At 41.5% G+C, this 11,954-nt stretch overlaps 2 protein-coding genes across 8 annotated transcripts; one reads left to right on the top strand and one right to left on the bottom strand.

Annotated features, from left to right (window-relative positions):
- The first annotated feature begins 650 nt into the window (after positions 1-650).
- fut7 (fucosyltransferase 7 (alpha (1,3) fucosyltransferase)) lies at positions 651-4,771 on the top strand. 7 transcript variants are annotated; one of them, XM_047570313.1, is made up of 4 exons: positions 652-809; positions 918-968; positions 2,314-2,424; positions 3,294-4,771. In XM_047570313.1, exons 3-4 carry the CDS (start codon positions 2,422-2,424, stop codon positions 4,359-4,361), a joined length of 1,071 nt encoding a protein of 356 aa, XP_047426269.1. In that variant the 5' UTR covers positions 652-809; positions 918-968; positions 2,314-2,421; the 3' UTR covers positions 4,362-4,771. The 7 variants fall into 7 exon arrangements, with proteins under 7 accessions (XP_047426270.1, XP_047426271.1, XP_047426272.1 ...); XM_047570312.1 differs by having other exon boundaries at positions 915-968; XM_047570314.1 differs by lacking the exon at positions 2,314-2,424 and having other exon boundaries at positions 651-809; positions 3,384-4,771.
- A 905-nt stretch (positions 4,772-5,676) lies between these two features.
- On the bottom strand, positions 5,677-9,560 carry pou5f3 (POU domain, class 5, transcription factor 3). The gene is made up of 5 exons (XM_047570308.1): positions 8,394-9,560; positions 8,161-8,272; positions 7,664-7,794; positions 7,156-7,320; positions 5,677-7,076 (listed from the first exon to the last, which is right to left on the bottom strand). Exons 1-5 carry the CDS (start codon positions 9,147-9,149, stop codon positions 6,807-6,809), a joined length of 1,434 nt encoding a protein of 477 aa, XP_047426264.1. The 5' UTR covers positions 9,150-9,560; the 3' UTR covers positions 5,677-6,806.
- Between the last annotated feature and the right edge of the window lie 2,394 nt (positions 9,561-11,954).

Below are 11,954 nucleotides of genomic sequence, written 5' to 3'. Positions count from 1 at the left end.
TGTATTCATTATGGTCTTAAAAAGTCTTAAATTTAACTTGTTGAAACTTGCAGATACCCCGGATTAATCATGTTGCCTCCATCTACTGAGGGTATAAACTTTCTGTTAAAATTATCTGGAAGACAGAAAGGGTGAAATATGAGATTTCTGGTTTGTTTAATGCAAGAGCAACTTGATTTATTGTTTTAGTTCTTTTAAATTCGGTTTAAATTAGAAGAATATTGCCTGCGCAGGAATGTCCCAATCAAAACTTTTTTAAGTCTGTTTTAAAAATAAATAAATAAATAATAAAGTTTATTACAAACATACTGTGAATTTTACCAAGTGCAATAAGTGTGACTATCTTCAACATAATATGTGCCCTTGCATTAAATCACACGTGCCCTTGTGAGGGCATGAGACACACGTTATTCTATGTTTCACGATGCTACATCAACATATTTCTGGTTAATGCTCACTGTGTCATATATCACATCATAATCATCTCTTTGCGTTGCATTTCGTTCTTTCCTTAGCGTGTCACATGCTCTGAAACTATACCACACCACCACATATTTGTCCTAGCTCATAGATATATGTCATGAATGGATACCACTCCAATCTTCATCTCAGCTCAAATTCAGCACTTCCCCTTTCCACATCCGCGCACACACGCAGCAAACATCATCCGAACATGTTCAGTTGTTCGTGCAGAGTGAGTGCTGCCATGCTCACAGAGGAGCAGAGCAGCCTCACAATCACCAGAAAGCAGGAATTTCCGAAGATGTGGAGTCACAGAGGGGAGCAGCACTTTTGGCACGATGATTACGGTAAACATATTTAGCGGTCTCTCAGGTGCCACGCCTTAAAAGTCCACAAAAGGGTGTAGTTTTTGGTTTTCAGACGTGTTATCCTCATCATCTTGCTCCTATCAGCAGCAGTGAAACATGGTGTTGGTGATGACAGAGGACAGAGCACCTTGTGCCCAGGTTAGTGAAAGAGGCGTGGGGTTTTCTTGCTTGTTCCTTTCTGGCCATTGTGGTTTGACTTCCGAATTTCTTGCCGTCAAAACTTTTTTAATGTTTGTTTTTTATGACAGAATGAACAAAGTGCCAGTGCATTCAAACCAGGCTTTGACGTGCGTGCATGCATTCAGGGCTTCAAGTAATTTGTTATCATCTTTGCACGCTAGTGAGGGGAACTATAACGCTGCCACCATAAATCTTGCACCACATCCTGTTCAGAGTTGCTCTCAATTTAGACACAGATAGAATCTAAGAATATTAAGTCAGTTTTAATCATGAGCAAATTTTGTGGTTATCATGTTCTGCAAAGAATAGCGTCTCTGTGAACATCTTTCAAAAAGAAGAGAATTAAATGGCATTCTGTTCTGTTCTGTTCTGTTCTTAAACTTAGTCCTTACTTGGTTTAGCAGGCTGGTATTTTATTCTGCACGCAGCCTTTGATGATTCACATGAATAATTCAGATATTGAATGGAAAGGCAGAAGCAACTTGTATTCACATATTGAGTCACACATTGTACTTGCAAATGAGTATTAGTGTAAGTGTCGATATTAATGTTAGCTTTCAATCAAATGTAAGTTAATTTATGTAATGAAATATGTGTACAGAGTACACCAAAGTGATGTGAGAATAATAAATGATTACATTATAGCACATCACAGCAATAGACAGTGCGTTAGTTCACGCATAAAGTCTACAAATACAAACTCTTATGGTGGATAGAATAATGAATTTTTCCAGCTCATCCAAATGTAATAAGGTTCACAGCTGATATGATACAAATTTATCTCAAATGCACCTGTTGTTACTTTTGTCCAAATCAATGAAATCCATAGTATTTTATTTTGTACTGTTGTTTCCACAAGCACAACAACTTTCAGTCAAAGTGTCTTTATTTCCTTCGTGTATAACACACACATTCTTTATTTATTTTTTAAATGTTCGTAAAAATTCAGTTATTTAGCGTTTCTCGCTTCCTGCGTGTGTATCAGTGGTTCCCATTTTTGGTCACAGATCTTACCCCACGCCTTACGCTGAACGAAACCCTCTAGTTTCTGATCCTCCATCTGTTGCACATTTCACAAAATGCTTTCTTGAAAGAAAATACATACTGGAAATTATTTCTAAAAACTGATAAAGGAAAATCTGTTGCTGGGGACTGTTGTCTAACAAAATGATTTAATCTGCACCACAGCTTTCTTCTCTTCTTATTGTAGATCGGTGATTTCCGAAGAAAACTAATAGCAAATAGGATGTGGCAATAGCGGCCGTACTGTTCTCTTGAAGCAATTTTTGTTTTGTCCTGATAGGAAAAAAAAGGGAGTGGTCACAAGTTTTTCTTGTGACACACTGAGCAGAAGCGCTGAGTAGGTGTATCACCTTCATACCACGTGCATCGATATGAGCTGTTCAAACTAATGGTGAGTCCTATCCTCTCAAATACTTTGAGCGCGATTAATATACGATTAATTTAATCGCGATTAAACATCATTAATATTTAATCTATATTTATCTGTGTAGCGTACACTGCAAACTGAGTATTTTGACATGGCATCATTAAAATGTTCACACGATTGTACAGATTCATACAATGTAAATACTGAAGCTGTATGATGTATATTTCCGAGCTGTGGTCACCTGTTCAAAAGCGCTGTGCTTCAAAAAGTATAAAACCACAGCTTGGATATTCGTAAATCTATAATGAGTTCACACATGGGCAAATTTGTGTATCTCACAAATTGAATAACTAGCAATGGTTAGAAAGTGGGTACAAAAAAAGAAATAGAAATTAAGTATTTAACTGTCTACTACTGCTAGTGCAAAAAAAGATCAACCATGTGGTTACAATGCCCGTCAAAGTCTTAAGTCACTTTTTGTAGATTTATAATTGCCTAGTAACTTCAAATTCATTGTCAAAACACAATAGCTCTAAGCGGGTTTACTTAAAGGGTTAAGGGATAGTTCAGGATTAGGGAAGTCAGCCCTTTTGTTGTTGTTGTTCTCAGTTCAGTAGGTGTTAGTTCATCAAAAAAAAAAAGATAAATGCAGAAAGTCACAGGAAGTTCATGTCATATTTACTGTCAACTCTGATGCTGTTATCTTTTTCACTTAAGTATCTGTTAGCAAAACATAATTTCTCTGTCAGAAGTTACTTTTCGTAATTTCTCGTAATGTGTTAATAACTGCAGTACATCGTGTTCAGAGTCTGTGCACTGTAACATTAGATTGCGCACATATGACTGAAACTCCACTGAAACCTTGTGTCACGTTTAATTCTTTTTCTTTACAGGGCTGTGATAACACTCAATGCACAATGAAGAAACAATTCTACCTCTTCTGCTTTTGTGTTTTATTGCTGTGTCTCTTCAATGTGTGGCAGAAAACCTCTCCATCGCCCATCCCTGACATCAGCCAAAGGAACAACGGCAGTGGAAATGTCACCATCCTGCTGTGGCACTGGCCCTTCGGCAGGCCGCTCAGCCTGAGAGGTGACGTGTGCTGGGATCGCTACCGCATCCCTCACTGTAAACTGGTGGACCAGCGCTCCTTGTTCCCTTTAGCTGACATAGTGGTGTTTCACAACACAGAGCTGGCGCATGGCTCCCAGGAGCTTCCCCTCGAACTCCCTCGGCCAAAGGGCCAGAGGTGGGCGTGGATGTCCCTAGAGGCTCCTGCTAATAATGGAAACTTGAAGAAGTATGCGAATATCTTCAACATGACCATATCCTACAGGAGGGACGCTGATGTGTCTGTGCCGTATGGCGAGCTACTACTGGAGAAGACCGAAGGTTATGTTGTGGAAGACAACTCTGTGAATAAGAGCTCTCTGGTGTGCTGGGTGGTCAGTAACTACGGGACGCAGCAAAAAAGAAGCCAAGTGTACCAAGAGCTGAGTGCCACAGTTCCTGTGAAGGTTTACGGGAATTGGAAAAATGCCCATCTCCCTTCTAGAGACCTCTTGCCTGTAATCTCTCGCTGCTACTTTTATTTAGCTTTTGAGAACTCAGTCGCCAAAGATTATATCACAGAGAAGCTGTGGAGAAATTCTTACCAGGGAGGAGCCCTGCCGGTTGTCCTGGGACCGGAGACGAGCGATTACGAAGCTGTGGCTCCGCCTCATTCCTTCATCCACGTTGACGAGTTTGCATCGGTTAAAGAACTTGGAGCGTTTCTGCAGCAGCTTGCAAAGGACAAGAAACACTACAACGAATATTTTGCCTGGAAACGGCAGTGGAAAGTGAAACTGTACAAGGACTGGAGGGAGAGATTGTGTAAGATTTGCTTGCAATACAAGAGCTTACCTCAACAGAAAGTTTACTCAGACCTTGAGGCCTGGGCCTATCTGAAAAGCACTTAACAGCGCTGGTAAAATAAATGGCTCATAGGATCAAAAGAAGATAAGAAAGATACTTTAAAGTCTCCAGTATTACATTCAATATCCTAGTACTTTGTGAAAAACATATTTGCACATTGCCTCATTGATACCGCTCTTATGTCTGCTAGCCGCATGCTAGCTTAGCGCAATGTCTGGAAACGAGGACGCTGCTATAGCCTTGGTCAGTGGAAGAGGTGGATTTTGTTCCCTTTGGACAAGACACCGCTTACCAATTGTCCTTTGTTTTATTAAAGTACATGCATTGATTTACATTAAAAGCTTTGTCCAAAAGTATTATGATTGGCAGAAAAATACTTGACAGGGGATGGGAGTCGGAGGGAGTACGCTCTTTGCAAGAGTGGGTTGTGGAGATGGCACAAGTTGCAGTGTTCCAAAAAATGTCATGAACAACTGGGTAGAGTGGATCTCTATGAAGTAAAGTGGGGCTAATACTTCTACATTCTTAAAAGGTACCTGGAAAGGGGGTATATAGTGGAGAGACGCACATTTTCCGTTAATTGTGTATATATACATATATATATATATATGCTTATTTTTGTATGAATTTTATTTTGATTTATTTTAATGTTTTTATTTGTTAACAGAATATTTCTTTAAAGCAGTGCTTTTTTATTTCTGATCCTGACTTTTCCTCGAATAATTTTGTTTAGTTGGTTTTTTTACATCATATCTTCATCGATGTAGTCAGCATTCCTTTATATTTGTACATGGAGGAGCACGGGGGATGATGTTGGTAACCTGAAAAGAGTTATAACAATATATTTAAAACTAAAGTGAACACAAGTCTGCATGATAAAATGACGCTAGTTAAATTTGATTACATAGCTCATTATTGGCAATGATGCCTCCAGGTTGGAAAATAACCGATTTAATTTCACAGTCAAAACTCCTGTGACAAATTTGTGGATATTTGCCTTTTGAATTTTCAAAATTTTCAAAAAAAAATTTCAAAAAAAAAAAAATCACAATTCATTGTGAATGTAAAATATTTTTCCCCCCTGTACTGTGTTTGATTGGTAATATAGTTTTGACATACCCATCTAGTGTTTCTTTAATAAAAAATAAAAAGTCTCAAGAGTCTCATGTAATAACAATGAACTACATATGACCTAACTGCAACTTCCTCAAGTAGGCCTATATTGAAAATAGGCGTCTGCTAACCGCAATCATTCTGTTCACCAACGTGCATTTACCATTTGACTAAGTAAAACCAAACCAGTGTTGCCTTGTGGAATAGGCTCATTATTAAACTACAAAATACACACGAGTATAAACATTTGATGGGCTGTGGAAAGATTTACTTGCAATTCAGCCGATTGCTTTATACAAATGTTACAAAATAAAAGTCAGTTTGACTTGACGCTCATCACTGACAATGTTCAAATATAATGTAATCAATTTACAGTCTTACAAACGACTACAATTGCACTCCTGCACTTTAAGTAGACATGAACTCAAAAGACAAGATCAGTTAATACTGATTAATTACAGCAGTACAATCAAAGATATTTCCCTGAGGACTTAATGTGAAACCCTTTGTAATAATAATAAAAAAAAAAGTTGAAATATTGATAGTCATCAGCAGGTAAGACATTTATATTTCACCCGAGACACTAATAGTGACACTGTACAATCAGCAGCTAACAAATCATTTGCCACATTCCCTCAAAATTACTTTAAAATCTCACCATTCCATGTTGAAAGATTTCATAAAGATGTCAGTGACAAAATCTGAGGATACAACCAGGGCATATTTAAAAACATTGTATCCAACATTACAAAAGGATCTTTGTGCAAAAACAAATGGGGAAATTCCACTCTAATACATTTTCAGTGATTGGAAAAAAAAAAATAAAATACTGCTTTAGATGGGACAGAAGTATTGCACAAATACTGACCATACTGTCAAATTTATACCGTCTGAGGTGGCATCCTCATTGTCATTCCATTGATAACCCAGATTTTTTTTCCAGTCATCTGCACCATGGGAAACCTGCTGGATTTAGCATGACTAGAAGGAATGCCCTAGCTCGTTAACCCTGTGAGCATTTACAACAACTATATGCCCAACTTTGTTCTGAATCTGCAGCGATTAAAGCCTATGGAATAACTTACTATGCACAATGCAAAAAACACAAAACAAAAACAGAAAGGCACATTCAAGATTCAAGTTTAAAATTTCCTTTGATTTAAAGTCAGGGCAGTTGCTTGAAGAGGTGGCCCATGGCAGTCACCATAACAGAAACAAGAAACCACCTCAGTCTCCTCACTTGGAGCATTTCCATCTCATGATCCAATGATGATATGGCTGGATCCGTTTATCGATTTCAGAGATCATTTCCAGTTTCTGTTGGGGCCAGGGGCTTGGGAAGACAATCTGTGGTTTTGGCTGGAACTACCGCCGGTTTAACCAGTCAGATGACTAATTAGTCCGGGTTGCAGGGCTTGTTGCAGGGCATGTTTCAGGATTTCTGGCCGGTGAAGCGAGGGCACATAGATTGTGGGAGGAGGGGCTCCTTGGTAGCTGGAAGCTGGGCAACCCTGACTGGAAATGGGGGAAGGGGCCATGCTCAGTGGAGGACTTTGCTCGTAATACTGGTCATCACACTGGTCGTCTAGTGGCAAGGCCAGGCGCTTTCCTTTCTGTCTTCGATTGCAGAACCACACGCGTACCACCTAAATCACAAATGGTATTTGCTATTGGAAAAACTAATTAGACACTTGGAAAGTCACTCAATTGGGAGTTTGTACTTACATCTCTCTCCAGGCCCAGGTCGCCTGAGATGTGCATGATTTCCTGGGTGTTGGGCTTGGGACACTTGATAAAGTAGGACTCCAGAGCAGAGCGAACTGCTCCCTCCAGACAGGTCCTCCGCTTCCTTTTTCGGGTGTCAACAAATACTCGCTCAATCTTGTACATCTGAGGAAGCAGGAACATGTTAGAAATAGGTTTTGTGTCTCCATCATGAAACATCACAATAGCAAACATTGAATTTCTTTTATATCATGTATGGAGCTTTGGATAAGATTTGATCGCTGACCAACTAAATTGTAAAAAAGGGGGAAAAAAGCCATCTCGTATGGTGACGTGCAATGACAATAAAACTATTCTTTTCTTTTATACATCAGAGCAGATGGCTTTGGTTTGGGTGTTCTCAGCAGGATGTTTAGCCAGGCCTAGAAAGACCAACCAATCCCACCAAACTTGGCGATGGCCTGTTGTCTTGTAAACTAGCTGGCAGATGTCACTGTTACAAACTTACATCCTGAGGATTTTCTGAGGTTTCTGCCTCATCCAGCCATCTCTGCAGAAGGGGCTTCAGCTTGCACATGTTCTTGAAGCTCAGCTGTAGAGCTTCGAAGCGGCAAATGGTTGTCTGGCTGAACATTTTACCTGCACACAAACAAATAATATATTAAGTCCCAATAAATCCAAAAACAAAACCATGAAACCACCACGTCTTATCTGCAGTCCCAGTCTTTCAGATATCTACACATGTCCCCTGACAGTTCAAGAGAAATAGGTAGGCCTACTAGTTGTCAAACTACAAATATTGTGCCTATTACACTTAAATTAAAATTCCAGTGCTAGCTTCTAGCTCCTGTATTCCCGGGATTCGGGATCAACAGAAGGAGTTGCTCAGATCTGTGTGGGATGTGACATTCCGAACTTGCTGGACATAACTCCTAGAGTACCTGGATTTACAAAGTAACCTCAAGCACAATATAAATCACTATACCAATTTTGGAATGAACTTACCATAGAGATTACCCAGTGCAAGGCCAACATCTGCTTGGGTGAAACCCAAAGTGATGCGTTTGTGCTTCAGCTCCTTGGCAAACTGCTCCAGTTCTTCTGTGGAAAGGTTCTCCTACAGAACAGCAAAACTGGAAATTAAATAGAGACCAGAAACTATGTAGAATAGTTCCTTGGACAGACTCCATATTTTCATTAAAGAAAAAAAAGTGAAAGTTGTAAATGTGACTCTTTACCTCTTCAGAGTCGCTGCACCCGCCGCTGGAGGACCCGCTGCTCTGCGTGGAGGAGGCCGGGTTCGGTGTCTGGGGCTCGGTGGCAGCCTGGTTTGTGTTCACGTTGAAAAAAGCGTTCCCTGGAAGCCCGTTGCTTGGGGGCGATGGGGACATGGACGGGGAAGATGTGGAGGATGTTGAGGGGTTTTGCTGCTGGTTTCCCGGTGGTGTGATGTGGGGGATCCCGGGCCAGAAGGACGGGTTCCAGGCCGCAGAGTACAAGACTCCATGGGGCATAGCGGCCGAGGTTGGCGGCGCCGGGTACTGTTGAATCTTTATCTCCGATGAGTAGTCATTGCCGGGGCTCTTCTTTATTTCGGGTAGTTTAATTTGTTCCCGGGTCTCAGCTATAGGGGGGCTCAGGTTGATAGGCTGGGTAGCTGCTGTTACGCCGGGTACCTGGCCGGTGTACTCGGGCGCAGCAAAAGGATACCAATGTTTGGGTTGCACAAACTCCCCAGCCTGTGGGTCGGATCCTCTGTAGTCACTGGAGACGGGTGGAAACGGGAAAAAAGTCTGCGCGGACGCAGACGTGATGCCATTGTAAGCGGCTTTGTTGTAGAGGAGGCTCGGATCTGGCAGGACACCGTGAGGAAGCTGGAATGACGCGCCGCCGCCGCCGCCCAAACCCTCATGAGCCAGAATCTGTGTGCACTGGTCCCGGCTGAAGTCATAGGGCCGGATTTGGCACTCCGGACTCTGAGACCTCTCAGACATGTCGCAAATGGTGTTGCAGCCTCTTAACAAGCGCGCTCCCAAAATCAGAAAGTTCACAGAAAGAAAAAAAAAAAGTTAATAGCGACCGGTTTTAAAACTTATCATCCGTTTCGAGTTTTAGGCCCAAACAGGGATGAGAAGCAAAAAAATAAATAAACCAGTGTTTTGGAATAAATCATGCAAAAATATAGCCACGGCCTAAGCTGGCGTTTTGGTGCAACATATCCACCAATATATCTACGGCCTACTCCATGAAGCCCCGTCTTTACCAACAACGCTCACATCACCTTCAAGCTCAAATGCTCTTCTCCTGCTCCTGCTCCACAGGTTTTCCTAATCACAGCGGTGTGTGCCACAGATCACCCGTTCTCTCCGCTCATTGGCTGGAGCGGACAATTGCGCACAGCTGATGGTGAATTTGTGAATGACCTTGATTCTTCCCAAAGCAATGGGCGTGTTTTGCTGCTGCAGACGATTTATAGTTTCACCATGGGGAGATTTATTTCAGACAAGTTGCGTGAAATGGAATATTTCCTAATATGTCAAGACGTAAAACATATTTAAATTGCTAAACAGGCACGGGCCGCTGCTCCTGTAAATACATAGGCCACTGTAACACCGCTGCTCGGCTCATACATGAATTATAATGCTTGGTTTGTTTAAATTATTCCCCTCTAAGGACGTGGCTTTGATATTAAAATTCCTGTCACTGAGACCAAATCTATCCGTTTAAAAAAATAATAATAATAACACCGTGATCCAAAGTGATCAAACTAATTAACTTAATGAAACAGGTTTAAAAGAAAAATAACAGGGACAGGGTTTATTTCATGACTTTACATTTATTCAGAAATTATACATTGTAGAAAATACACAAAAAGAAAGAAGGATGTGTACTTGAAACGCCTGTGAGTGTATTTAAGCAGGCCTTGTTGTAAAAAGTTTGTAGAAAATGGATATTTTTATTTTAAAGCATTTAAAATTGATACTTTAATTTTATGAATGTGGAGAATCCTTCGATTCTGAAATGTGGCTTTTTTTCTTTCTTTCTTTCTTTTTTTTTTTTTTACGTCGAATTAACTAAAACACTACCAGACTTTTCGTAGTTTATCCAAAGTTCTACCAAAACATGTCCAGTAAAGATTTTATTTACACTTTATTGCCTACAAATTGGAAGAAGAAGAAAAAAAAGGGCAGCCAATCTCAAAACCATCAATATTATACGAGTAAACTGCTCCCATTCACTCTCGATCAGTAGCCAATCAGAAGCCCGGGCGGCTGCGGCACCAGTTGGTACAGATGCGCTCCCCCAGCGCGAATCGTTGGCCGCAGATTGCGGCAGGAAGACGCACCGCGGGAAGGGAGAGGGGGGGTGCCATTGTGCGGCCTGGCCCCGGGGCACCCCGTGGATTTCTGATCCCGAGTTGCGATGGTCGACCATTAGCTCCTTTTCACGCTGGAACAATGCGTCTCAACCCTTTGATTCCGCCCCACACCCACCACCCCAAACACCAGGCTGGAGTTTCGCTCTGGTCTGGTCTGGCCTGCAGGACCTTCCAGGGTTTCCAGTCTGATGAAGATCCAAAACCGGTTTGAGAACCAAGTGGCGTCTGCAGGTGCAATAACCAAGCTGAACTAGCTGCTGCTCTTGCATGACTGAATGAGCGCTTAAACTCATTGAAGCCTGCAGAATACATTTTGGCCACGTGCAGTACAAGAATCTAAATAATATGATTAAATAATAAGGATGCTTTTGCAGATTCTGCAGTTTCATTATCATACAGGGGAGGCAGCTGAATTTAAAAACTTGCTAAAATCCTCCAGATGCAGGAAATATTACTTTATAACATCTCAAAACATCTCATGGACCTCATGCCCAGAGAGCTGTGTCGAGGCCCGAAAAGTCAGTGGCCTTAAAAGACATCAAACTCCAACCAGGCAAGGGCTGTCCTGGGCCATGGACTTGGGAGAATAATTGTCATGCAAAAGACACAGCAAGCGAGATAGCAGACTTTAGGCAGGGCTTGAGAGAGAAAGGGACAACAGAGCACAGATCTCTCAGGGTGTCCAAAGGAAGGGAGGGAGAGGGAGGAGGGTGCGGGTGTTGAATAGCTTGGTACAGTGAGGATTTGTTGGAAACCCCCCCCCCCAGATGTCTCAGATCTTCTCTTTTGTTCCTTTTAAGTGGCCTCTTCAAGACCCAGAGATCTTCAGCGCAGGTCCAATCAAACAGAGCAGGGGAGAAAGTTGGGAGATTAAAGAAAGTGGCGGTCACACCCGAGAAGAGAACTCTGACTCAGGCGGCATGCCCATAGCGAACATGAAAGTATCGGGTCGTGCACCGGTTTCCATCCCGTCTTTCACTGGGTGTAAAGGTTGCACCTCTTCTTTTCGCTGTCGGCGTATATGTTCAGCAGCAATACTGGAAATAGGCGTAGGTGACATATCAGAATGAGATGTCTTAAGTTTTCACTGAATTCCCCCCAGTCACAGTGATACTGCCAAATGCAAGAAAAAAAAATAAAAAAATCTCACCTCTGATTTATAGGTCTCGTGCATGTGAGGTTTTGAGTTTGTGATACTGATGTATTTAAAATTTTAAGACTCCTTTTGTCTCTTTTATTCAACATCCTCCACTCTTCACAAGAGTATTGCAGAGGTCTCCTCTTGTCTGCAGCACTTGTGGAATAATCTTCAGCAGTTACACTCTGTTTCACTCAGTGGTTCAAGCAGATGCTACGTAATCACTTCTGAGAAGATGTTTTAGTTTGAAACCCACAGAAGATTGACATCATTTTTGTGTGA

This window comes from Mugil cephalus, chromosome 19 (genome assembly GCF_022458985.1).
Source record: "Mugil cephalus isolate CIBA_MC_2020 chromosome 19, CIBA_Mcephalus_1.1, whole genome shotgun sequence".
NCBI classification, from domain to species: Eukaryota; Metazoa; Chordata; class Actinopteri; order Mugiliformes; family Mugilidae; genus Mugil; species Mugil cephalus.
This window is presented reverse-complemented; position numbering and strand designations above follow the sequence as displayed.